General features: G+C 32.7%; 7 protein-coding genes across 8 annotated transcripts; 4 read left to right on the forward strand and 3 right to left on the reverse strand.

Moving 5' to 3' along the window:
- Positions 1-263: 263 nt before the first annotated feature.
- LOC123906093 lies at positions 264-5933 on the reverse strand. The gene is made up of 8 exons (XM_045955944.1): positions 5782-5933; positions 5303-5421; positions 5125-5207; positions 2417-2538; positions 1786-1950; positions 1184-1277; positions 547-749; positions 264-405 (listed from the first exon to the last, which is right to left on the reverse strand). The coding sequence occupies exons 1-7, from the start codon at positions 5804-5806 to the stop codon at positions 557-559; spliced, it is 801 nt and encodes a 266-aa protein (XP_045811900.1). The 5' UTR covers positions 5807-5933; the 3' UTR covers positions 264-405; positions 547-556.
- A 487-nt stretch (positions 5934-6420) lies between these two features.
- LOC123906091 (probable xyloglucan galactosyltransferase GT14) lies at positions 6421-8395 on the forward strand. Its single transcript, XM_045955940.1, has one exon. It carries the CDS (start codon positions 6432-6434, stop codon positions 8067-8069), a length of 1638 nt encoding a protein of 545 aa, XP_045811896.1. The 5' UTR covers positions 6421-6431; the 3' UTR covers positions 8070-8395.
- Positions 8396-8512: 117 nt separating this feature from the next.
- LOC123906092 (palmitoyl-protein thioesterase ABHD10, mitochondrial-like) lies at positions 8513-11288 on the reverse strand. Of its 2 annotated transcripts, XM_045955942.1 has the most exons (8): positions 11160-11288; positions 10933-11029; positions 10726-10844; positions 10545-10627; positions 10024-10145; positions 9526-9687; positions 8967-9060; positions 8513-8884 (listed from the first exon to the last, which is right to left on the reverse strand). In XM_045955942.1, exons 2-8 carry the CDS (start codon positions 10955-10957, stop codon positions 8671-8673), a joined length of 819 nt encoding a protein of 272 aa, XP_045811898.1. In that variant the 5' UTR covers positions 10958-11029; positions 11160-11288; the 3' UTR covers positions 8513-8670. The 2 variants fall into 2 exon arrangements, with proteins under 2 accessions (XP_045811898.1, XP_045811897.1); XM_045955941.1 differs by having other exon boundaries at positions 10933-11229.
- Positions 11289-11789: 501 nt separating this feature from the next.
- Positions 11790-16806, reverse strand: LOC123906095 (DNA repair protein recA homolog 3, mitochondrial). The gene is made up of 7 exons (XM_045955946.1): positions 16492-16806; positions 16240-16294; positions 15025-15330; positions 14465-14637; positions 13826-13972; positions 13093-13227; positions 11790-12455 (listed from the first exon to the last, which is right to left on the reverse strand). Exons 1-7 carry the CDS (start codon positions 16546-16548, stop codon positions 12078-12080), a joined length of 1251 nt encoding a protein of 416 aa, XP_045811902.1. The 5' UTR covers positions 16549-16806; the 3' UTR covers positions 11790-12077.
- A 3823-nt stretch (positions 16807-20629) lies between these two features.
- Positions 20630-23163, forward strand: LOC123906094 (heat shock factor protein HSF30-like). The gene is made up of 2 exons (XM_045955945.1): positions 20630-21200; positions 22019-23163. Exons 1-2 carry the CDS (start codon positions 20733-20735, stop codon positions 22814-22816), a joined length of 1266 nt encoding a protein of 421 aa, XP_045811901.1. The 5' UTR covers positions 20630-20732; the 3' UTR covers positions 22817-23163.
- A 318-nt stretch (positions 23164-23481) lies between these two features.
- Positions 23482-24848, forward strand: LOC123906096 (IQ domain-containing protein IQM1-like). The gene is made up of 3 exons (XM_045955948.1): positions 23482-23883; positions 24297-24385; positions 24484-24848. Exons 1-3 carry the CDS (start codon positions 23671-23673, stop codon positions 24581-24583), a joined length of 402 nt encoding a protein of 133 aa, XP_045811904.1. The 5' UTR covers positions 23482-23670; the 3' UTR covers positions 24584-24848.
- A 2183-nt stretch (positions 24849-27031) lies between these two features.
- LOC123906097 (IQ domain-containing protein IQM4-like) lies at positions 27032-27686 on the forward strand. Its single transcript, XM_045955949.1, has one exon. It carries the CDS (start codon positions 27092-27094, stop codon positions 27464-27466), a length of 375 nt encoding a protein of 124 aa, XP_045811905.1. The 5' UTR covers positions 27032-27091; the 3' UTR covers positions 27467-27686.
- The last annotated feature ends 267 nt before the right edge of the window (positions 27687-27953 follow it).

Here is a 27953-nt window from a genome sequence, read left to right on the forward strand (position 1 = left end):
AATAGGGGGAAAAAAATTCTACCCCAACAATTATACCTTTACTCCTACAAACATATTTTTTTCTTTCAATTTTACCCTTTTAATAGTTTGACTTCACATGTGCATCCTTCAAAATTTTATCAAAGCGAGTTATAGGCACTGAAAACTTACTTTGATAATCAACAGTTTTACATTTCATATATACTCTGGGGGAGTTTATTTTGATTACTTTGGATTCTTGTGTTTAGGAGACTAAATAGTCTCCAAGTTCACAACCATAAACATTACTGTAACAACGCACCATGATTCTCCCATTCAATAAATTGGAAAGTAGTCAAGGACTCCAACACATTAGCAGTGTTCTGAAATGTACCACCATGTAATGTGCAATATATAGCATAATGCATGGACAGGTTCATTAGAGACCTGCAAAAACCAAGTTTGTCACCGGCAACTCTTTCAAATGTTCGTTGGCTCAAGACAGCAAGATGGACAATCGCCATTATATTTTAGGAAATGGTAATAATTTAGAAAAGTTTAGAAAAACTTTTCAGGCCAAATACCTACCTAACTAGCATTAACCTTGTTCCTTTGCAAAAGTTTCCTTCAAAAAATTCGCCACAATTGAAGCTAGCTCGGTTAAATGATCAGTATATACATGGTCAGCTCCTTTTACAATATGTAACTTGTGATTAGGTAGGATCTTGGCAAACTCAAATGCATCTCCAACAGGAATTATTATGTCCGCGTCACCGTGAACAGTAAGGAACCTGTCATGTATATATTATGAGACTCTACATTATCTCCTTCACTAAATAATAAGATAATTAAAAAAAAAAAAAAAAAAGACATACTACAATTATCAACATTATAAAATCTTGATCAGTCTCGCAAACCCTTTTGAAGTTCTTATTCCAAAATTTAAATTTCTGAAATGATCAATTGATAAGGATTTTCTGTTATTTCAAAACTTTGCAGAAGCATGTTCTTGAAGGAGATCATTTCAAATTTGAAAGTCTTTTGATTTAAATATAGATTTATAGAGGTAAAATGCCATCTGCTATATAGGTTGTAGCCAAAACATCTTCAGTCCTTCACCATTCACTGATTCCACTGTACAGATTATTGCAATGAAACTGATGCAATAAAGATGAGAGGGTTTCACTGAAAAGGAGACGCAAACTATAAGAATTTTTTGCCTCACCTGCATTCTTTGTCAATCTGCTGGCATTCTTCATGCATATTTATGTTTAACCGATCCTTTAAACTTTCCTCAGTAACGCGATAATCAACACTTCCTACAAAAGAAGGTATGATGTGATGTCCTCAAGAATTTGAAACAAGTAATATTAATTACATCTTTTTGTGTATGTGTTGTTTCACTTTCAAAAAAAGAGGCGCGGCAAAGGTGCTAAAAACGATACTGTTGGAGCATTGCATCAAAGATTAAACAATAAAACAGCTCCAAAGTTTTTAAGAAAATAGTTTAGTAGCCTTAGAACAAGGGTGTAGAGTGAAACAAATCAAGGCAAGGTTCTGGACTTGCTCATTTTAGTAAATGCATGAGATGGATAACAAGTTCAAAGCAGAGAAACAAACAAGTTATATGGATCCTGAATTTAGGTATTTCAACACCAATGACAATTTAGGTATTTCAACACCAATGTCTCCCTTGTTGCTTGTTGTAACTCTCTTCTTTTGTATCCTTGCTTCCTCTCTTGGTATTTCTTATGCCATGTATGAGGTTTATTAATAAATTTTTTGATGTTCAAAAAAAAACACAAGGCTGATTAAATGGACGGTTACCTGACTTAGTCTTCAGCTCGATGAAACCTTCCTTCCTGATTCTTTCGATGAAATCTTTTCCAAGACGATCTTCAAGGCCTGCCTTCATATCATAGCGACCAGAGAGGTTGGCAACGGTTTTAATATCATTATACTTTGAAGCATAAAGAAGCACCACATTAGCACCTGCCCCAGATACAGAAACTATTCAGAACAATTTCAACATACATACATACTTTCTAAGAAATATAGGGACAGAGTTATTTGAATTGTCCTTTATATGTTTGAATCATGATTCCCATTTTACAGTGAATCCCGAAAAGCATACATCAATAGAAGATCTTCTCATGTTTTATGAAGGGATGAAATTAAGTTTTAAGCCCTAATATTAATATTCAGCAACTTAACAAGTAATTATTTTTCTCTACTAGATATAGGCTCACACAGACTTCAAACAAACTTCATTTTACAACAAGCGATAAAATTTCAAATTAATCCTCTATATTACCATGCTTAATTTTCCTGAGTAGCTTATTAGATTAAGCAAAAGTCTTTTTATTCATAAGTATGACTATGGACTAAAATGTATGGTTGAAGAATCGGATAGTGTCTGATAAATGATAATATGAAAAACCATTGTAACACAACAAACCTTTACTGTGCCCAACAATTGAGATAACTCTACGGTTTCCTTCATGAAAATGTTGAGCTACAGAATGTATATCATCAACCTCCCTCCAGTAGTTGCCAAATTCAAACGAACCTTCACTTTCCCTATAAGGAAAACTCGAAAGCTAAATCAAAACGGAGCAATTAAATAATTCTAGTGGTTGTGTTGGATATGCCTTGAAATCTCGGTAACAAGAAGTTAGAAAATCATGTTTTTGAGAGATTCTGCCTGCTCACGCCCAGGCGTGGAAGCTGGCGCCCAGGCGTGCAGAACTGGGATCAATTCTGCCTTCTCACGCCCAGGCGTGGGAGCTCACGCCCAGGCGCAGCGTGTTTTGACAGCATGTGTTGTTTTGCTGTATTTTTGGAAAAAATCTTTTCTTGGAGGGTATTCTGACTTGGATTTGTTTTATTTTAAAACAGATTTGTTACTAGTTTTTTGGCATATATTTTTCTATAAATAGGGATCACTTTATTCATAGAAAAATAAGAGAGTAGAGATGTAGAGGCAAGGATTAGGGTTTGCCACCACACAAGGGCTAGGGTTTTAGAGAGGAATAAGGTTTTCTCTTGGTACAACTCTAGGGTGGGAGAACTATCTTTGTGGTACACCTTGTGAAACACTTATCAAATTGAGTCTCTTGGCCACGGGAAGAGATTCGGGATTTGGGTAGAATTAGGATTAATTCTTGTAACTCAATTGGAACTCTTTGTAAAGTTACTCGTTTGATATAGTGGAACGGAGGGGCTGCTCTCTCCCCCAGACTAGGTCATTATTGGACCGAACTGGGTAAACAAATATCGTGTTCTTTCTTCTCCTTTATCTAGTTTATCGGTTGTTATTATTATTGCTTATTCCGCTTAATTATTTGGTTGCCGTTCTATTGCTCCACACATCAAGTTATTCATTGGTGTGATTTTAAGACGAATTCACAACAATTGGCGCCCACCGTGGGGCAATTGGAACAATTTGAAGTGAGCACCATGGGTTCTAAGTCGGATATCGAGGGACTTTCCGAAAACAATTTGGAATTGTGGAAAGTGAAGATGGAAGCAATTTTAATGTTCGGGATGACGGGTAAAACATGGAGTGTTGTTATCCGGTGTCTCGAAGATAACAAGTTAATGGAGATGACGAAGACGGTCGGCCTGGAGAGGCGGTGGAATAATACTCGGTTACAAGGTGGAGGACATAGTGGATATACCGGTTTAAGGCTTTGGTGGAGGAATCTCGGTTTGAGGTGGAGGTACACCAAAGTGGTATGGCTATGGAGACCTTGTGTGAAAGCAACATGTGATCAGACTTGGTAACTTGTGAGACTGCTGGAGGTAGTTGGATACAAGGAGAGTTTGATGTTGCAGCTTGTGGAACCGCCTAAAATTCCAAGGTTGGTTTGGAGCCAAGCAAAACTTCGAGAGTACGGAAGGCATTCCGGGGTCGAAGAGTGGTGAAGGCTTGTAGGGCTATCGCAAAAAAATCCATGGATAGTCGGAGGCAAGCGATTCTTCAGGAGGACGGAAAAGGCACAATCCGGGGGCTGAAGAGGGATGGTGGAGCTTGTTGAGCTATCTAAAATTCCGATGATAGTTGGGAGCAAGCGTTTCTTCAGGGAGGTACGAAGTTGACCACTTCGGAGTCTGAAGAGGGTACGGTGAATCTTGTGGAGCTACCTAAAATCCTATGGTAGTGGGATGCAAGATCTTCATGAGAGCGGAAGGCATTCCGAGGATGAAGAAGGAGGTACGATCCGGTGATCTTGAATAGAGGTTCAAGATGGAGAGAGCAGCACGGTGGTTGATCGGATCACCATCGATTTAAAGGCAAGGTGGAGAATTGTTGGATATGCCTTGAAATCTCGGTAACAAGAAGTTAGAAAATCATGTTTTTGAGAGATTCTGCCTGCTCACGCCCAGGCGTGGAAGCTGGCGCCCAGGCGTGCAGAACTGGGATCAATTCTGCCTTCTCACGCCCAGGCGTGGGAGCTCACGCCCAGGCGCAGCGTGTTTTGACAGCATGTGTTGTTTTGCTGTATTTTTGGAAAAAATCTTTTCTTGGAGGGTATTCTGACTTGGATTTGTTTTATTTTAAAACAGATTTGTTACTAGTTTTTTGGCATATATTTTTCTATAAATAGGGATCACTTTATTCATAGAAAAATAAGAGAGTAGAGATGTAGAGGCAAGGATTAGGGTTTGCCACCACACAAGGGCTAGGGTTTTAGAGAGGAATAAGGTTTTCTCTTGGTACAACTCTAGGGTGGGAGAACTATCTTTGTGGTACACCTTGTGAAACACTTATCAAATTGAGTCTCTTGGCCACGGGAAGAGATTCGGGATTTGGGTAGAATTAGGATTAATTCTTGTAACTCAATTGGAACTCTTTGTAAAGTTACTCGTTTGATATAGTGGAACGGAGGGGCTGCTCTCTCCCCCAGACTAGGTCATTATTGGACCGAACTGGGTAAACAAATATCGTGTTCTTTCTTCTCCTTTATCTAGTTTATCGGTTGTTATTATTATTGCTTATTCCGCTTAATTATTTGGTTGCCGTTCTATTGCTCCACACATCAAGTTATTCATTGGTGTGATTTTAAGACGAATTCACAACAGGTTGAAATTAGGTAGCTTAAAATAAAATAAAATAAAATAAACGGAAATTCATGATTTTGTTCTGTATTACAAGAAACTTACCCGTTTCCAGTGAAGTCAAAGCGGAAAGAACTGATTCCTGCATTCTCTAGAGCAGCCGCGAGTTGTGTCATGATAATGTCTTCCTGGAGATTGAAAAACATAATTAAACAATGATAAATATTGAATTTGCATAATAATTACTATAATTATAACAAATATAATAAATAGGGAAACTAACCTTGGAGGCTCGAAGACCATGGCATAGTATAACAATCTGTTTGGTTCCAGCTTCATGTAATATGCCTACTAGTTTATTGCCATGCTTGTTGGTTATTATAACTCTCTGCTGCTGTGAGGCTGACAAAATCATTCAACAGTTCAAGTCAGTTTGTTTGAAATTGATTCATCATTCAATATGCTACTTAGGTTAATAATTCAACAGTTTAAGCAACTTTGTTTTCATGATAATAAGCTGAAAACAACTTAAAGACATGTCATAAGTTGTTTATATAAAAGTTCTCTCATACATTCTTACAAGTATTTACGCTACTAGATAAGCTCAAATAAGTCAATTCAAACATATATACAACCAACAATTAAACCAGTAGCTTCAAAGTGAAGCCTTTACTGCCAAATGATAAAGGGTAGTAAAGTAATTAAATGGTCTCATGATTTGCAAATTACATAGTAAATCAAATTCCAAAAGAAATAACTCACAAGGGTTTTGTGCAGATTGGGCCATCTTCAATTATTGGTTTTCCAGAGATGGAAATGCAAACTGGATCAAAACAAATACTTGGAAAAGGTTTGTTTTGAAAAGTTGAATGAATCTTAAAAGAGGATAAACGGGATGAATCTTATATATATATATTAAAAGAAGACACCTATGAAATTCCTAAACTACCCTAAACCACTCATTTTTATTTTGAAAATATATTTTGCTTTGATTTACTCATATTATACATCTAATAAGAACGGTAAAATCTTGTAACCAAAAAAAAAAAGAATGGTAAAATCTTGACCAAAAAATAAATAAGAATAACTATGGTAAAAGTAAAACATAATGGTATACGGTTTTTACTTTTTTGTGTGATTTTCTAAATCTAATCATATATTGATTTTCTCAATAATCAATTTCGATTCTTTCTCTTTTAAACAGAATAGAATATTCATTAATATTTTTAAATGGAAAATATCTTTCTTATTCTACTTTTATACTTTTAATTTCCTTTAATGAAATCCTACTAAAATTTTGTTCTTTTTATTCTTATACAATACAATCATTTTTCTTACCTTCCAAAATCAAGAGAAAAAAAAAAAAAAAAACTTGTTACATGTTCATCTTGAAAAAAGGCCAAACAGTGAAGATGGACATATCAATGTTGAGGAAGCAGTTGGTTAGATTCCGGTTTGTGTTACTAATCACACTCTTTATTTTTTCTGTGTTCCTACTTTGTCTAGATTATTCTTTTTTGACTACCAATACTACTAGAATCACATATTTAGTTCCCGCTGTCAGGAATAATAATCCAAAGCAAGTAGAGATAGAGATAGACAATACACCCTCAAATTTTTCTACCAATTTCAATGAAATTATTTGTTGTAACACTACTTATAACCAAAATAGTAGTGTAACCGATGAAGCCAAAAATGTTTCTACAATCCATGATGAAGGGAATAGGAGAAAATATATTATTAATTCCCCTCCTCCTTTGATTCAAGTCAATGTTGATAAAGTATTTACAATGTTGGCACCAAAAAAATTAGATCCTTGTTTAGGCCAATATATCTATGTTTATGATCTTCCCGCTAGATTTAATAAGGATTTGTTGAAAGGGTGTGACACTCTCATGAAGTGGGAAAATATGTGTCCTCACTTATCAAACTTAGGTTTAGGTACTAAGATTGTTGAAAAATCAAATAAAAAAGTGCTATCAAAGAAAAATTGGTATGCAACAAATCAATTTTCACTTGAACTAATTTTCCACAACACAATGAAAAATTACAAGTGCTTAACCAATGATTCATCATTAGCTTCAGCAATTTATGTACCATACTATGCTGGTCTTGATGTTGGCAAATATCTTTGGGGAGGTTTCAATATTTCAATAAGAGATGAATCACCAAAAGAATTAATGAAATGGTTATCACAACAACCTCAATGGAGAAAAATGTCTGGTAAAGATCATTTTATGGTTGGTGGAAGAATTAGTTATGATTTTAGAAGAAGAAGTGATGATATTGAAGATTGGGGAACAAAGTTAATGTTTTTGCCAGAAGCTAGTAACATGTCAATTTTGTTAATTGAATCAAGTGGTTATGAGAATGAATTTCCAATTCCATATCCAACTTATTTTCATCCTAAAAAAGATGATGAGATTATTAAGTGGCAAAGGAAAATGAGAAACAAGAAAAGGGATTATTTGTTTTCATTTGCTGGTGCACCAAGACCTAATTCAACATCTTCTATTAGAAATGAGTTAATCAAACAATGTGAATCTTCTAAGAGTTGCAAACTTGTTGGATGTTATTTTGGTCAAAATAAAAAACATTGCGGCGATCCTGTTCATGTTATGGATATTTTTCAGAATTCGGTTTTTTGTTTACAACCTCCGGGAGATTCTTTTACTAGGAGATCAATTTTTGATTCAATTTTGGCGGGTTGTATACCAGTTTTCTTTCATCCACAATCAGCATACAAACAATATTTGTGGCATTTACCTAAAAAAGGTTCTAGCTACTCAGTTTTCATACCTGAAATAGATGTCAAGAGGAAGAAGGTAATGATTAACAAGACATTGCTCAATGTGTCAAAAAGTGAGGTGTTGGCTATGAGAGAGGAGATTATAAGAATTATTCCAAGAATTTTGTATCGATATCCAAATTCTAGATTAGAGACACTTGAAGATGCATTTGATGTAGCTGTTAAAGGAATTCTTGGAAGAATTGAAGCAATGAGAAGAAAGATTACAAATTCTTATCATGCAAAAGTTGTTGCTGTTTAACAATTGCATTTTCTTTTCGGTAATTTTATCTTGAGATTAGGCACATTCTTTAATTAAGATTTATATCTCTTTGATTTTTATTTGGGTTTTGACCTTATGATTTACTTTGTTGAAATTTCACCGAGTGATTAGTTCACATCGATTATGAATGATATATATATAATCTCACGTTTCTTATTTTTTTGCTGTCATTTTTGCGCATGGATTTACTAATGCTTTTTGTGAGAGAGGAATTTTTTTTGGACAGGAAAGAGAAGATATATTTTTAACAAAAATAATAAATTGGGTTGCTTTGTGTTTTAACTTTGGGAACTGCAGTGAAATTCTGGTTTCTGCCTCAGGTGTTCCTGTATAGGTCAAGGGGCTGGCTTATATTGAGATTCTGGTTTTGGTAGACAGTGTGGCTGAGTTGCTCTTAATAGTTACCAGTTACCAACAGCATATTTTTGCCTATAAAGCAACATTCACTAATTTAATGAGCAAAATTAAGGAGTTCAAAATTGTAAAACAACACCATATCCCGCGAGAGAGTCTATTCTTGGTAGCAACTTCAATTAACTGCAAGACCAATCACAATGATATCTGTCAAACAAAAATTAGTCTATTCACTGCTGCTAGTGCTAGTATCCCTATCCTGGTGCAATGTTTCTTCTATGAAGTTCACAACTAACGAAGCTAGCTCATTTTGGTGATTATTGTAGGGATGATCAGCTCCTTCTATGATATGTAATGTGTGGTTTGGTATAGCCTGGGCAAAGTGAAATGCATCCCCCACAGATATAACTGTGTCTGAAGAGCCGTGAACTGTAAGGACCCTGTTATATATTACATGATTTGAGATTAACACTATGCATAATTGAAATTATCATACACTTCTAGGCAATATTTTTCTCTCACCTGCATTCATTATCAATCTGAAGGCATGCTTCAAGCATATCTGTATTTAAGCGATCCAACAAACTTTCCAGAGTCACGCGGTACTCAGAATTTCCTGCAACAGTAATGATCATATAATAATAAAATAAGTGTGCTTATGTTGACAGACAGAATCTGAGAATGTCATGTCATGTGCCAGAAGCCCACAATGATCATCTACGGTGGCTGCCTACCAGTTTCGAATCCAATTGTTCATAACCATTGCCTATATTTTTCATTTTCCCTTGTTTTGTCTTTTCTTTGTTTTGTTATCAGACATTAAAGAGAATGAAATTTGACAAAATTAGAGTATTGCAGTAAAAACTTTAGCTAATAGGATAGAATAATCCCAAATTTCAAATTTTAGAATATGTGAAAGAAAAACAAGCCATGGTCCCGGAGCAAATACACTTCAACAATAAATTCAAAGCAGGGAAACAGGTAATCAATTAATGACAAGAAACTGAATTTGTTTACTACCTACAACGTGTTCCCACGCCAAGAGGAATTGAAACTTATATCTGATTAAAAGACCGGTTACCTGAACTCTTCACATCAATGAAACCATCCTCCTTAATCCTTTTCATATAATCATTTCCAAGGCGTTCTTCAATTCCTGCCTTCAGATCATAGCGTCCAGAGAGATTGACGACTGCTTTGACGTCATGATATTTTGAAGCATAAAGAAGCACCACTCCACCTCCTGCATCAAGATACAGATGCACCAAATAATAGTTTCATTATGCATTCAGAATTGAAAAACATAATGCGAAGGCAATTTGAGAAGATGTATCAAAGCTGCATTAATAAGTCAGGTTTCACCAAGTAGAAATGAAAAGAAAATGACCATGCAGTCACCCACATAGAGTTGGAGCATAGGGTTTTTTGACAATTCCTATAATACTATATAATGGAGCATATTTGATGAACGATTACAAAATCAGCAACTATATCCAAAATGCAATCTTTAAACATTTCTCTAAAACTTTTCTTGCTGGCAGCAGGAATACTTGTAGATAAGGAGAACAAGCCAATATACCTTTACTGTGCCCAACAATTGCAGTCACCAGACGGTTTGATTCGTGGAAATGTTGAGTTACGGCTCGTAAATCTTCAGCCTCTCTCCAGTAGTAACCATACTGAAACGAACCATCACTTTCCCTAGAATAGAAACCCAACAGTTAAATTAAGGAAAAATAGCGCGAAGTAGAAAAGATGATCAAGACCAAATGACACAAATTTTAGTACAAACAATTAACACTTTGTAGAAATGGAGAAACTACCATCCAACTTATATGTTATACTACCCTTGTCACTATTTATTAGCACAATTTTAAGAACAAAAAATTTGACCCTAATTAATACACCTTCCACCGTTAATTATAAGCAAAAAAAACCATTTTTCAGATTCATTGAATAACTAATGTATCTGATCTATATTACTTATGATGCAGTACTACTAATTTGTATTCGAAGATGAAAAGTCAATATTTGACACATCTATACACAAGCGATAATTTAGGATTTAGTAGTCATACACAAAATGTACACATTAATTACCCATTTCCAGAAAAGTCGAAGCGGAAAGAACTGATTCCAGCTTTTTCCAATGCAGCAGCAAGGTTCACTAAGGTTTTGGATTCCTGGAGATGAGAAAACCAAAGCATGAAATTGAAAACAATTGAGTACAAAGATATTACTAAAATTAATGTATAAAGATTAATATATGAAAGAAACAAACTTTTGAGGAGCGAAAACCGTGGCACAAGATTACAATCTCGTTAGTTCCAGAATCATGTAATATGCCCACAAGTTTTTCACCGTGCTTGTTTGGTATTATGACTCTCTTTTGCTCAAAACCTGAAAAAGGTAGTTATTATTATTAACAGAACAATGAACAATGAACTTATGTGTGTGTCTATGAAATAAAAACACAAATATACTTCACCTGGGGTTTGTGAAGACAGAGACATGTTCAAGTTGAGGATGTTTCTTCTGGTTGTTCTGGTTATTGGTTTGTGATTGGGAATGAAAGAAAAACGAACCTGGTGATGATTAAACAATGAGGGAGTTATAGAAAGTGATGAAGAATTTGATAATAGTGAAAGTGAGTGAGCATTTTGAATAACAAAGGTACCCATTGAAAAACGAATTGCTAGCCAATTATTCACTTACTTGCAAACAGTATAGAGAACACACAATTTTGTCTTGTGTTATCTTTGCAAATGAAATGACTAACCAAAGTGATTATGAATTCAATTTATTTCAGTTAAGGTCGAATTAAAAAGGATTAATGAATTTTCCATAAAAAAAAAAGGATCTAAAATAGGGAGAAATTGGATACAAATTTCTATTTTTTTTTAGGATTTAATTGAATATTTTAAAAATAAGGAATAAAATGAAATTAAATAACTAAGGTCCCGTTTGAATTAGCTTATTTTTGAGCTTATACAAACAGCTTATGCAATATAAATTATGTTTTATGCTATTTTATAAGTTCACACTAGTGAAAATTGTATTTTTTATAAGCTATTTTATCATAAACTACCTTGACAAACTTATAATAATACATAAAAATTGCATAAGTTATTTGCATAAGCTCAAAAATAAGTTATTCCAAGGCCTAATTCATTCCATTATTTGGATAGCTTATTATGGAACAAAATAAAATGATAAATTCATTGTTTGAAAAGTGAACATAATGAAATCCATTATAAAATATGTATATCTTTTTCACCTTTACTTTTTTTCTTCTTTTTTAGTTTTCTATAGTTTTCGTGATCAAAAGTAATTTTATTCAAAACATTGTCAGACACTAATCTTATTTCAAACTATTGAAATCACTTTCACAAACAAAATTAATCATCATATTTCTGTAATTCTGGTACCAGACGAGATATACATCACTATACAAATTGCACAGCAAAATTTTTACAAATAATTAGTGACGACCAAAATCTGGTTTAACGACCTTGCTTCATTGCCAATTAGTAATATACCTTGTCACCTTATGTGCCACAGGCCTACATAAAATGACCCAAAAATAAATTCCTGACTTGAGTGTCAGTCATCATACTTAAAGTTCACTAAAATTCATGCTTCTACAACAGCTGTGGTTTCTTCGTCGGTAGAATCAAGGGTAGCAATTTCTTCCGTAACATCTCCATCTGACTCTGCTACCTTGTCTGTCTCGGGTTTTAAAAGCTTCTCCCTTATCTTCATTTCCAGTTCTTCTAAAGCACTATAATTCTCAGCCAGGAAACTCTTGAGAGCATCCACACCGCGGAAATTATGTTCATTATAGTAATACATAGAACCAGCTTTTGTGATGAATTTGTATTTTAAGCTCAACTTTATAATCTCTGCTTCTCGACATATACCCTTGCCAAATTGAAGCTCAAACTCAGCAGTTTTAAATGGAGGGGCAAGCTTGTTCTTCACAACCTTGACAAGAACCTGGCTTCCTACAACCTGTGTCAACAGAAAACCAATTACGAGATTAAAAGAACAATTCTTCAAACCAGTATCTGTTAAGCAACCAGTTTTGCAACAAGAATTGATAAGATTGGTCTCAAATTATTAACTCTGATACATTCTTTCTTTTTATACTCTATCTAGGCACCATCCTAAACACAGACAACTACTTACTGTGGAATATGGAATACATTAATCAATCATGAAAGATTTGAACAATAAGCAAGCAAACGACTTTAATTGATTTATATTCATCTGTTTTGCAATGCATGGATCAGATATCAGAAGTCAGAACAGTTAAATTATTAAGATTGCAGTAAGTTTCTGAGGTTATAATAGTTGCCTATTCACACAAACTCTGAACCCTATTATGCAAAAAAGAGGATATCACCTTGTTGAAAAACTTAACATGATATTCAACACCACTCATTTGTCCAAAATACATACACGAGATGAAGGCTGAAGCAACTTGGTATATGAGATTAAATAAAGCTGAGTTCAGAACAGTACATCACTTAGTTCTAGCAGACTGTTTAAGTATTTATGTTGTCTGAAATAATAATGTTTAAATTAAACAGGCAATGCCAATACTAAACCAGAAAGCATGAAAGCAGGAGAGCTAATAGATGACTACCTCTTCACCTTTCTTGACAAAACCTATCCTCTTAATATTAAGCCGCACAGAAGCATAAAATTTCAAGGCATTACCACCACAAGTAACTTCAGTGGGCCCACCAAATCCCCCAAAAGTAGAAATCTTTGACCTCACCTGAAAAAACATACAAAGGAATTTTCATTATTAAGAGATAGATATGTATACAAGCAACAGTTAATTATAATATCATGCAAGTCATTTACATTCCTTGGCATCAAACAACAATTCAAAAAAATGCCTAATCAAATTTAGGCATTGCACAGCAAGCACAACTCAACATGTGTTCAAAAAATAGGTTTGCTGCTACATGACCAATCAATGCTTGGACATCAGAGAAATACTATATCGAATCAATTCAGATAATCTAGAAAACAAAGTACATAAAACAAATTCTGCCATATCAGTTTTAGAGTTTATGACTCTGATATTCAAACCAGCAAAGAACCCCCAACTGTTTTTTTGCTTTATTGTATTCTAAAATCATTTTTCAGAATTTAAAAGAAGAAATACTAAAGAAGATGTTGTCCCTTATATCTTTTGGTATCTAAATAAAGGGTTACACATAACACCGTGCCCTAGATTTTGCATTTACCTTAATACAAAATGAAAGAGGACAAATTGAAGCTAAACAATAATATTAAAGAAAGTAGATAAGCAGCACAATTTCAAGAGGAAGGTGGACAACTGCGTAATCAACAATTTTAGCTGATACCTGGTTTATAAAAATCAATATACTTTGAGAAAGTGACAAGGAGTGGCTCAATTTTCGAAGTGCCTGGCTCATCAACCTAGCCTGCATTGCCATGTGAGCATCACCCATTTCACCATCAAGCTCACCCTTAGGAACTAGAGCAGCCACCTATCAATGAAAAGACTGCAAAAATTTAGCAGATATACCTAAAACAGTAAAACGTATAAGATCATCGCACCTATGATAGAAGATCGAACAAAAAAAATACAAACCACGGGGATTAAAATTTTAAAACCATTTTATTTAAGAACTTCTAGACAAGAAAAGTATTTCAGTTTCCATATCAGAGATCTTATTCTCCTTGTACTTATACCTCCAGATTATGAGTGTATACAAACAAGAATTAGATATATACATGCTTAAATCAACATATTACTTAAATACATAACTTTTGTTTGTATGAGTATTTTAAATAACTAATTATGATTCAATGGTGAATTGGTGATCGGCTAAAATAACTTGAGTTGGTGAAAGTCTGTCAATTCATACCCTGGTTTATTGAATCCTACATGTTAGGATATTAATACGGCGGAAATGTCATCATTAACAAGTTACAACGACAGGAGATGAAGTTATTATAATAAAGATATTATTACTTACACTGTCGACAACAATTACATCAATTGAACCACTACGGATTAACGTGTCGACGAGACTAAGTGCTTGTTCACCACAATCTGGTTGTGACAGAAGCAAGTTCTGAGTATTCACACCAATAGACTCCGCAAGTGTCTTATCAAGGGCATGTTCAGCATCCACAAAGACACAGTAGCCTGGAAAACAGAACACATCCATACTTACAATTGGAAATTAGCCAGTAGTCTAGCAGCTCAAATTATTGGAACATCATTGAAATGGAGATGTGAAAAATGAGAAACCGTATAGAATTAAATCACAATTTTCGACTTCCGAATAACATTGGTCAAAAGTGCATTCTTAGAAACTGAGTGAGACAATCATTTAAGTTCATCCAGTGTTATCACAACCAAGCAAGAAGAGAGGTGGGGATTCAATCAACCGTGAATCCATGACTACCATAAGAATGATAATTACTCATGTTGTCACATGCCTAACATCTATAAAAGTTAAAATTCTATATCAAAACCAAAAAACAATAGACGGCATAATTATCGATCGCAAAAGTATTGTATAAAGATAACCTCCTTGCTTCTGTGCCTCTGCAATCACGTGTAAAGCAAGAGTTGTTTTCCCAGAAGCCTCTGGACCATATATTTCCACAACACGTCCCTTTGGAAGTCCGCCACATCCGAGTGCTATATCTAGAGCAAAAGAACCGGTAGACACTACTGGTACATCTTTTGGTGTGTCAGAGCGACCAAGCCACATGATAGATCCTTTTCCAAATGCAGAAGTGATCTGATCAAGAGCTTGCTTAAGGGCCAAATCTTTCTTAGACATGGTATCTTCACCTGAGTCACTTCCATCAGATTTAGAGCGCCTTCTACCTTAAGATATGTATAAACAAAAATGTTGTCAACATGTTAACTTCAAATCAGTACAAGCGCCAAGAAAAACCGATAGGTCATAGAAAACTGTGGAGCATAATGATCTGAAACACTGCAATATCTAATATATCTACTACTGATTTTAATAACAGCGGTAGAGAAACAAACTGATTTAAAAATTAAACTCTTTCTGTAAAAGAAAATACAAATGCCATAGGCAATTTAAGAATCCTTACTAGAGTAATTACTTGTTTGGTGCCGAAGTCTGTTATACTAGACTTTTCCCGAGTAAGCTAAGCAGTTAATAAAGCTATTATGTAGTTAAACAGTCTCCAAATTGTCAAAGTATAAATGTATCCCTGATCTGTATTGTACAATTAACTGATTCTTTCAGTCATTTACAGCAATATAGATGTCTCAAATTCTCTAAACCAACATTTACTTTCATTTTGCTTCAATTTTTTCATGATTTTCTCGCAAACAACTGGCTTGAATAGGTTCTAGTTCTTGCCCAGATTTTCCAAATTTACTTTTCCTCCTTCTCTATTTCTCTTCTTCCTTCTTTTTGTTACCCTAACCATCTAATCTAACCAAACCTCACCCTGCCACATGGGCTCAAGTTTCAAACAGCTTCCCAAGCTTGTTTTCTATCCTGGCTAGTTACTTCCCTCACAATCCCCGTCCTAACCAAACCAATCCTTCTATTTATCCCATTCTTTAGGTTAAAAAATGCACAGTGAGCTTTATATTAAACTTGGTTTAAGAGCAAAAACATCCATATATAAATCAATTTTAATCAAATCCATTGTACAAAATTAAGCTCATGCAAAATTCCATTTATCAAATGCTGAACCACAAACACTAATCCAACAAAAAATGGTGAATAGAAAATAGAGAGTTTCAACGAACCTTTAGATGAAAATGGCAATATCTGAAAAGTGCTAGATACTCCTAATTTCAAACCCTACGATAAGAACAAAATAAATGAATTGGTGATTATCTATGAATTATAAAATCCATGAAATGAGAATAAAGACAATAACACGATCCCTGTGTAACGCAAAATAGTACATGATCATGAATGAATTCATGATATTCATGATCACTGTACAAAGTCAAAAACACGATCAATAGAGAAAGAAAGAGTAACAGTGTGCGAACCTGAGAGGTGAATAGAGAGCGTGTGAGTAATGAAGTGTTCCGAAGCAAGCTCGCCATAGAAGAAGTTCTATAGTTATGCGAGTTTAGAGATTGTTACACAGACAGAGAAGGGAAAATGAAGAAAATCGATTGAACAATGAAGTGTGAAGAATGAAAATGGAATGGATTTTCCGTTGATGCATATCAACAAGTTCAAGTGCACTGCACTTACAGTTACTGGGTTTTCTTTCTTCTTTTTATTTTCTTTATTTTTATTTTTTAGGGTTTTTATTTTATTTTATTTTATGGGGGCGTTTGATTTCCCTCCTTTTTCAATTCCTTTTTATTTCCCATCGCTCCAGTCGCGACTGTGTGTTGTCAGGTGTTGAAGAAGAGTGTGTTATTATTGGGCTGGACTTGTCAGTTTCACTAATGGGCCAAGTAGGTTCTCCACTGAATTTTTCTCTTCCCACCCGTGTGTTTCTTTTCTACCTCATTTTTCCATTTTCGGCCTCGTTAAAAACTTTGGAATGTGTTTTCTGAAGTTTTTTTAGTTCAAATATGAAAAAAATTCAAAAAAAAATTTCTTCCAAGTCAAATTTTTTTTTATGCCTGTAAATTGTTCTTTCAAAATCATAATTATTGTATTTATTATTATGTTCTAAAAATATTAATAATAATTAATAATAAAAACGGAGGATAAAAAATAGAAAGAATCTTAATTCCTAAATCTTAATTTATACTCAGTTCGGCAATTCGGTTCCAACTAGCATTTAACGGTAGATTCAACCGCAAGGATTAAAGGCTAACTTTAGAGCCACATTTTAATCTATATCTATATCCTGTTATGAATGCAAAATGTGGAATGACTCAAAACTCTTTCATTTGTATATGTGCCACGTTGATCCATGATCAAGCATGAGGTAGCTATCTTATCCTTCATCCCTTGGTACTCTAGACCTATAGACGGTCCTATAGACCTTATAGCTCATGCTACCTTATGTTGTCTTTTAGATTTTTAGTTTTTTTCTTTATAAGTTGTTGGAGATTTAGCCCTTTTATCTCATTAAAATAAAATTTGATTAATGTATGTTTCAACATTAAGCATACCAACGCACGTCTATATATATAAATTCTAGATAGTTATTGAATTGTCTATCTAAACCCTAATTCATAAACCAATGAAAACATTTCATTTTGCCACATCATTCACTTACATCCATTTAATGTGAGGTACTAATTGTAATTATTATTATTATTATTATTATTATTATTGTTTTGGGTTATTATTCATTTTAATTTTTTGTGTTCATTTTATTATTTTGTGTATTTTATTTTTTTTTCAAAATAGTTAATGTTTTCATTAATAATCTTTTGTCCAATCTTTGTAAATATAAGGAGTTGGTCGATTGCCAGGACTACTTTTTTAATGTTAGTAAAAAAATTAGATAAATAAAATTTACTAATGGTTGTTATGCCCTGTATGATTTTTATCATATTTGATATTTGAGTATGAGTTAAGTTGGTTTATTTTTGCTCCAATAAGTTTCAAATTAATATAAATGTCAAATTCGATAATGCAGTAATTTTTTGGTAAGGGATAATGAAGATTCCAATAAGTTTCAAATTAATATCTTTGCTCCTATTGTTTCAATTTTAAATTTACTATTTATATAAATATTTTTTTGACGTTATAGTATAAAATAGCGCACAACACTCGTGCATCGCATGGGTAAGTGTCTAGTTTTAGATTTATTGTTGATAGAAAATAACTAAAACCTAATTGGGTGACACGTGTAACACTTGGCAGCCATGCATATTGCTACCGACAAATTAAAAGTGACGTCAATAACAACATGAAGCTCCTTTGACCAATAGACCCATTTTAAAAAAAAAATTACTCCTTCTACTCCTTTAGGTGCCCGTTTATCCTTCTTAATTTAGCCTTAAAATTACTTTAAGAATAAAGTTGAAAATAAAAGCTTTAAACTTAAAGTTAAAGTTGTTTGATATTTATTATTTTTTTTCAACTTAATTATCATTTTTAAGTTAAATCTAATGGTAAAATAGATTAATAATTAACTTATCGATGCTATTGCTATGCTCCTCTCTTTATCGTACTATATAGAATATAGTACCATATAGGAAATGAGTCGATTAGATTTTTCTGTTTCAACAAATCGCACGTAGAGATATTGATAAGACACATAGAGTTAATGGTATTTCGTAACTAATCGATTGAGCAGCAGCTCGTAGACCATCCAAAAAGGAATATTTATTATTTGACCCATATCCCGACATAGAAGTCCAATGGGAACAATACTCGAAACAACAATCCATAAAAAAATACCGATATTGAAATCTGATAAAACAAAGTTATAACCAAAGAAAATTACCGAATAACTTATTAGAATTGATATCACGGATGTGACGTGATTAAAAAGACAAATATTTTTCACAGCAAACATCTTAAGATGATGTAATATATGCAATAATCTCAATTTTACAATTTTCCTTTCTTCTGCAGAAGAATGAAACTTTGTACACTTCCTTCCTTTGCACGTGGATTTAAGCCATTTGCCCAGAGAAAAATAATTCACGTGTCATAACCTCATCTTCAATGTTACACGTACTAACGTGCTTCACAAAATGGTTATAAGCAGAGAACTACATCCATACAAAATTACAAGTGTCGACAAAATAAAAATATGAAACGTGGCTAATTGGTTGATTTTACCAAAAAATAGACCGGTGCAAAGATACGGTGTTCACCCCTGCTACTTTGTCTTTCTACTTTCATTCTCACATGAGTCACATTCGTTTTCTGGATTTTTATTTAATTATTTCATTCTATAATTAATAAGTCTAGTTAGTAAATTGCTAAGAAAAAAATTAGTTGCAATCAAAATTTTCAATACAATGTTAATTACTACTCATACGTCTTATTTATAAGCAAAAATTAACAGATTTTTTTACTTTTGATATTAACCATCTAGTTTTTAAGGAAAGGGAATCCCGGTTATTCATAGTTTGATTACGAGATAAGTAAAGTCTGATCAAGAATTATTTTTATCAGGAATCGAACTCGGATTATGTAGAACAATATTCCTTCTAGCAGGAGTTCATTAACAACTTGAGTCAAATATCTTGGTTAAATTTTGTTGACTTTAAATATAAACAAAAGTCATCAAATTCATCTCTAATAAATGTCATCGTTTCAAAAATACCCCCATCAATTCTCCGTTTGTAAAGATGATTATATAATCTCAAAGTATAATCTCAAAGTAAATTTAATGTTTTTTTTTACATTAAATCTAACAAATTTCTTAATAAATATCAAACGAGAGAATTTTGTTTATCCAATTCTAACTTCAAAACAATATTATTTGCATTAATTTCAATTCAATATTTTTTCACTTTGTATTTATGATATCGATAAATATAGTACTCCAAATGCATAATAAAGGGCACTCCTTTTGTAAAAAAAAAAGTAAGTTTTACATTGTATAATTAATGTATCTAGAGTATAATAATAAATTTCACCTTTCACTTTGAATTTTATTTTTGCCATGACTAAATTGTATCGTCGAAAAATCATGAGAAAGAATCATTCAAACTCAAGTGACTAATAAACTCATTGTAGAATGAACCTTTCGAAAAAAGATAATTTTAAAAATACAATGGTAAGAGAAAAATGAGTCTTTTTAGTTTAATAAAAATGATATTATCCGTTTATATATATTTTTAATGTGTAAAATAATAATACTACTACTAAATTAGGTCGATTAAATCTCTGTAAGCATAGTAGAAACAAATACATATATATGTATTTGGTAGTAGTCTAACCATTTTTCATTTAGTTGAGACATTGCATGTAAAATGCAGGAATTTGGGTTCAAATCCTGGTACTTCCACTATAAGTAAAATTTTAACACTACTTGACAAAAGAAAATTCTAACCACTTTTTCACTTTAAAAATTGAAATTTTAACACTAGATTATTTGAATTAAAAAAAAAGTGAATTAATTTGGAAAGGATAGTGAAATTTTAACACTGGATTATTTGAATTAAAAAAAAAAAAAGCGAATTAATTTGGCAAGGATAGTAGAATTTGTGATCTATAAATAGAAACGAACGAGAACGTGTAACACTTTCCCACAAAGACATTCTCACTCACATTCACATCTCTACACACACAGACACAGTGACACTCAAGCGGCAAAGCAGAGTAAAACCGAACACTCAAAAAATAAAGAAATAAAATGGCGGTGTCTCACGGTGGATACGACGCTGAAATCGGTGGCTCCAAATCTTATCTAATCCCATCAGTTAAACCAGAGTTATTCGATGATAGTGCAGGTTCAAATCCTTGTCAATACGACGACGTTTTAAGCGAAAGAAAAGACTCAGAACTAACCGTAGAAGAAGGTGCTACACCTTCTCACGCTATTCACATCAAAGAAGAAGTTGTTGAAGACGACGGTTCTAACAATTCATCTTCAATCAAGTTTCCAAAACCAATGGAAGGGTTACATGATGCTGGTCCACCACCGTTTCTCAAGAAGACTTATGAAATGGTGGAGGATCCGGAAACCGACCCGATTGTTTCATGGAGTGCTTCTCGTGATAGTTTCATTGTTTGGGACTCTCATGAATTCTCCAAAATCCTTCTTCCAAAGTACTTTAAGCACAATAATTTCTCCAGCTTTATTCGTCAGCTCAACACCTATGTAAGTAAAATATTCTCAGGCAAAACTGATTATGAATTTCTCCAATTAATTCTAACTTTAGAATTCACAGATTTTACCTCCAAATGTTGTTCCAATCACTTTTACAAAATCAATTTAATTAAAATCAAATTTACAAAATTAATCATCAAAACTAATTGGAGATTTTGGTTGGACTCTTGACTGGGTTGTCAAGATCAATTGGTGTAGAATTGATTTTGACATCTTTGGTTTCTCAAGAGTTTTTTTTTTTATTATTTAGAATGAGCTGGTGATCGAACCCAGATCTTTAGCGTACTACCCAAACTTTTCACCACTAAACCAAACCTAGTGTCTTTGTTTCTCAAGAGTAGAATTGATTTTGCCGCTAGAATTGATTCTATTTGAAACTAGAATTCTAGTTTCTGATTCAAATTTAATATCTAACTCGCTTTAAAATTTAATATTTAGCTCACTTTTACATCTTTTATTCAAGAGAAAGATACAGTGTAAACTAGTTTACACTTGGTTTGGTCTAGTGGTGTGGTCTAGTGGTGAGGGTTTGGTCCACTTGTATGACATGGAGGAATGCTTGATTCCTATTGGATGTGTCAGCCTAAAATTAATTTATGCCGAGAAAGCATATCCATTAAACTTTTTATTTAAACATAAATCAATTTATCTTCAACTCAATTTTAGCTAGAATCTATTTTACACAATTAATTTACTGAAAATTTTTTTTTTTTCTACCGTAAAACCAAACATATATGCTCAAACAACTCAAAATCATTTCTACATAGCTTGAATTATTTTGTCTCATAAAATTGAATCCTCACATGCAGGGGTTTAGGAAGGTTGATTCAGACCGTTGGGAGTTTGCAAATGAAGGGTTTCAGGGAGGGAAAAAACATTTGCTGAAGACCATAAGAAGGAAAAGTAAGTATAACAAACAACATCAAGGAGGATTCAATTTGATGAAGCCTCCTGTTGAATCTGAAGTGGAGAAACTGAAGAAGGATCAGAACATGTTAAAATTGGAAATTCTGAAGCTAAGGCAGCAACAAGAGAATTCAAATATTCAACTCACAAATGTTCAAGAGCGAGCTCGGCGTGCGGAATTGAAGCAATACCAGATGATGTATTTCCTCACCAAAATGGCCAAAAGGCCATTGTTTATGGAGCAGTTAATCCAAAAGATTAAGCGGAATAGGGAGGTTGATGGTAACATTGACATGGTTAAAAGACCTAAATTGCTTGGAACACAAGGTACTAGTGTAGACTATAGATCTCAGGGTTGTCAACAATTTGCTACTATGCAATCTGAATTGAATGGACTTTTTCCTGAAAATATGAACACTGGTAAAATGGAACCACCACCAGTTCCAACTCGAATGGAAAATGGATTGTGTGACTCTTTGCATGAATTGAAGGCTTGTGGTGGTTCTAGTTCTAGACAAAATGTGCAAGATGTATCTTCTGCTTATCATGTTATGTCAGAGAACCTATTAGGTGAAAATTCTGTTGTTGATGAAGGAATGGATGTGAATGACTCTAATATCTATCTTGAATTAGAGGATTTGATAACTAAGCCAACAGATTGGGGTGGGTCTGCAAGTGGATTGGTGGGACAAACTAGTTAAATCTGTCATCAATGGCATTGAATCAATGAAAACTTTGATTGATTCAATGCCTTCAAATGGTGAACTTGGGTTGGGCCTTACTTTTGTGTTTTCTTGTTATCTTTAATTTTATAGTTTAGTTTGTTTACAGACCAACTAAAAAGAAGTTGGTATACTTAGCTAGTTTGTTTGCATGAGTCTTATATTAGCATGTTTGTAGCTAAACAAACCTCTTATAATGTACAGTACTAATATAAAGTAAATAGTGTGTAAGTTGTAAATGTAATAATGTAATATATAAAAATACTTGTAGTTTTTGTTTTCTGTTATGTGTTTCTAATATTGTTTGTATATTCAATGAGTAGTGGTTACTAAACAAAATGTACATTTACAATACAATAACACCCTATTTCTTTATTTATATAGGGGTGACTTTCCAACAATACTGAAAAATAGAATTCAAACAACCAAGCTTTGAATTCATCTAACATCTCGTTAGTCCTTGACTTGTAGTAAAAGGAATAACCTTGGAATTGAATCCTTTATTTATTTATTTTTCCTATTCAAATTCAAAAAGTGTGCGTTGATTCTTAATTGGAATTCAAATTGCATCTCAATTCTCTCATTTTTCCAATCTTTGACGCGTATTTGAAGGCACAAATGCACAGTATATATATAAGCACAAAGAGCCACTGTGATAAACTCATCTTAATTTCATTCTTTGTTGTACTAAATTTAGATCAAGTACAAGATAATTGAAGAAGAAAACATGGATTCAGATACTCTTCTTAAAACTGAAAGTGATGATGAATTGAAACATAAACAAGTTTCTGTGATTTCTCAGTTGCCAGCTCCAAGACCAGTCTCTGAACTTGATGCTGCTGCAATTAAACTTCAAAAAGGTTTACAAGAGTTACCGTACTAGAAAAAACCTTGCATATTGTGCAGTTGTAGTGGAACAACTATGGTGGAAGGCATTGGATTATGTTGTTCTTAGAAAGAGTTATGTTTCATTCTTTGATGATCAAAATCCTGATCCTGCTGATGTGTACAGTTGGGATACAGCAAGAAGGACAAGAGCACCTCAGGTATTTAACTTATTTTTGAGTTTTTTTTTTTTTTTGCTTTCACACAAGTCAAGTGGTTCCAGCCCTCTCCTGATCGTAGTTGCGAGGGATCGAACTGTGATCTTCCCTACCAAGTTCAGCGTCAGTCACCACTAAACCAACTAACGACTGGTTTATTTTTGAGTTTATTAATCACTATAAACTTGTGAGACTATTCAAAAATGTCTATAGAATTTTTTTATAGCATACAAGTTTATAAACTGTGTTTAATGTATTTCTATAAGTTTTTGAGATAACATATGAAAAGATGCAACAAATAGCAATATTGCAACATTCCCTTGAAGAGGTATTCTTTGAAATTGAATTACAATTTTTATAGTTTTTGATTTACTATCAACAAAGAGAATTAATCGTTTGTTGTTTATTATATATAGTATGACCCGCATCAACGATATGGACACAATCTTCGCATGTATTACGATTTCTGGTTTGAAAGCCAAAGTACAGAACCATTTTTCTACTGGTAAAATAACAACAAATAAATCTAAATTAAGAAGATTATAAAGCAAGGGTATATTATATATGGTGATTAACTTTGTGTGTATGATAAATAATTTGTAGGTTGGATGAGGGCGATGGAAAAGATATAAATCTTGAGAAATGTCCAAGGAACATTCTGCAACAACTTACGGGCAAGCCAAACAAGATTTCAACATTTTGATTAAAAATGTTCTATGCAAATTAGAATTATTGTTTTTTAATCCAGTTGATTTTGTATTATTCTATTAGGTGATTCAATAAATTTAAAAAATAAAATTACATAGTAGTAGTGCATGGACATTATAATAATGCATATGAATAACTGATGCTTTTAATTTCTGTGTTCTCACTTTGCTGAAGCAAGACATCCAACAGATTAGTGCATGGACTCCTGTTATTAAAAGCATATGTGTTCCTAGAATCTGATATCCCTGTAAATAAAATGTGAGATTCCTATTAAATTATACTCACGGGAACAATGTTATTAATTATTAATATATTACATTTTACATATTTCCAACTCGAGAAACTTTACAGAATTAGGTCCAAGAGGTTGAAAAACATAACAGAATAATTGTTCTTATTGATAAGTTAGCTTATAGCGAATGAGTTTATAGCGGATAGTTTATAAGCAAGCTCATTGAACTAACTTATAAGTATGAAATGACATAAAAATATATGTTTAATTAATATTTTTTTTAAGTAAGATGATAGGGGTAGTATTGAAAAAAAAATGATAAGCTATGAGCTCATAAACTAATTGAAATAGCGTTATAAAAATAAGCTATAAGCTAATCAAATAAACTAAACCCCTTTCTGAAAAACTGTTACCAAACAGAGTTTTTAGCTTATAAGCTATAAGCTTATATGTCTTCCCAAACAGAGCCTTTAAAACACACATAATCTTTGTCATACTATTTCTTACTAATAAGTACCTTTTTTAATTGAAAAAGCTACATATTAAGGTACTTATAAACTTTATTTGATAAACATTTGTTTATTTGACCCGAAACTATAAATAGTTTGATACTAATATCTGCCTGGTATTTAGTTTGATACTAATATCTTGTGAAAGCTTGATAATTGCATCTTAAAGCTTGATGTGTGCATTTAGGTTAAATAATGAGAAAGAAGAACTTGCGAAGCCAAAAACACTAAGGGCATCTCCAATGCAAGTATCTTATTGAGTTCTTAAGGCTAAGCAACCATGTCTTATTTTTTTTTACCATTGGAGTTGGATGACATGGCATTGGAAGTTGCTTAGAAATAGGGAATGGAACTTCATATTGCAACTCTTAACTTGGGTGGCTTAACAATAAAAATCATTATTTTAATAGGTATTAGTGGGTCCCATAGTTATTATTTTTATTGAAAAATTGGAGGATTGGAATTTATGTGTCAAACCAAAAACATTGTTTTACTTTTTAAAAACAATTTAAAGCTTTCCAACGGTAGGAATTGGAAATTAACCATATATATTATTGTTATGTATTTTATTTTATTATGTATTTCTTATTGTTGCGTATTTTTCGTCACTTGCTAGTTATTGTCGCTATGTATTTCTCATCGTTTAAAATAAATTTATTATATTTTTATGTATTTATTATATATTTTTAATGTTTTTTAAACATTTATTGGATTTAACCATATATATTAATAAAATAATTGATATACAAAAATTTAAATCAAAATTAAATGAAAATAAAAAATATATATAAATTGGTGGGGTCAAATATGAGTTGCTTATTTTAATGCCATTGGAGTAAAATTGGTGAAAGTTGCTTATCAAATTCTTAAATCCTACATGGCAATTTGGGTCCACAAAAAGTAACTTAAGCCACCCATCTAAGTTCCCCCCATTGGAGATGCCCTAAGAATTCACTTAACAATGTAATCCCCCTAAACAAATTTGAGTTTTAATTCTCCGTATTTTGAAAGTCTAGTCTTCTTTATATTAGGCTGAATCTCACTAAATTGGCCGGCCTCATTTTACGACGGAGCTGGCCAGAACGGAGCGGACTGTGGTGTTTTACCACTTCCAGAAAAAAAAAAAAAATGCGGACACAACTTTTATTTATGAAGTAATTAGTTATTTTGATCTTTGAATATGTGACACACTCTTACCGTAGTCCGATCCATAAATGTATTTATATTGCAAACACGTCCACGAGACTCTTTGTTAGTAATTTTACGAACCAAATTTACCAACAAATGAATATCTTCCACGACCGAAATTACTAAGAAAATAGATATTTGTTGATGTGTTTATAATTAATAGATACATTTAGAGATTATAGTGACAATGCAGCACACATTAATTGTTTAGCCTTTTTTTATATGTAATAATTCAAACAACCAAGCTTTGAATACATTAAACAACTCATTATCTAAGGTGGAATTGGAACATACTATTATACTCCACATACCTAATACCTTGATTTATTTATCCTATTCAATAGTGTGCTCTCGTTGAAATTGTTTTACTTTGGAATTCAAAGACTGCTTATTAATTAATTAATTCTCTGATTTTCCATTCTTTCACACGTATTTGATTTTGAAGGCAATGAAAGAGTAAATAAAGCTTATATATAAGCAAAAGAAGAACCACTGTGATGTGATAAACCTATTCCTTTATTTGTATCTACGATCATACTTCAATTACATCATATAAGATAAAAAAAAATTAAACATGGATTCAGATACTCTTCTTGAAACCAAAAGTGATGATGAATTGAAACAGAAACAAGCTTATGTGCTTTCTCAGCTTCATGAAGAAGTGGTTTTCTGTTATCCTCCAAGACCAATCTCTGAACTTGATGCTGCTGCAACTAAAATTCAAAAGGTTTACAAGAGTTATCTTACTAGAAAACACCTTGCAGAATGTGCAGTTCTAGTGGAAGAACTATGGTGGAAGGCATTGGATTTTGCTGCTCTTAAAAGGAGTTCTATTTCATTCTTTGATGATCAGAAACCAGATACTGCTTATGTCTCACGTTGGAAAAGAGTAAGGGAGTTATTCTTACATGGTCACATGACTAGAAAGGGTTTTTCCTCTTCTTTCTAGAGTGTTACACTATTACGAGTTCTACCTCAGATATAAAATGAACTCAAATTTAAAAAGCTCTAATGTTCAATTGTAATAACGGGCATGTTTATCCTTGTAAATAAAAGATTGAAATGTGATGTGAAAGTTTGAGAATTAGATAATTTCAGTTAATTATAATTGAAACTTTTATATAATAGTACCAAGGTTGTCAGAATTGAGTTTTTAGGTCAATTTATTTAGTTTAGATGAATTGAATCGAGTTCTTTAATAATATAATAATTTTAACTTAATCTGAAAATAATAATTTTATTTTGAATCTAGAAATTTAAGTGATGAATATTAATTAAAGAAAATATAAAAATATTAATATATTATTAATTTTTGATTCAAAAATTAATTTTAAATATTAGATAATTCATATCCAATTAATTTTCTCTCATTCTCATGAATTAAATATGACTATAGTCATACATTTCAATAAAAATATTTTTGGAGTTAGTTGAAA

This window comes from Trifolium pratense, linkage group LG2 (genome assembly GCF_020283565.1).
Source record: "Trifolium pratense cultivar HEN17-A07 linkage group LG2, ARS_RC_1.1, whole genome shotgun sequence".
Taxonomy (NCBI): domain Eukaryota; kingdom Viridiplantae; phylum Streptophyta; class Magnoliopsida; order Fabales; family Fabaceae; genus Trifolium; species Trifolium pratense.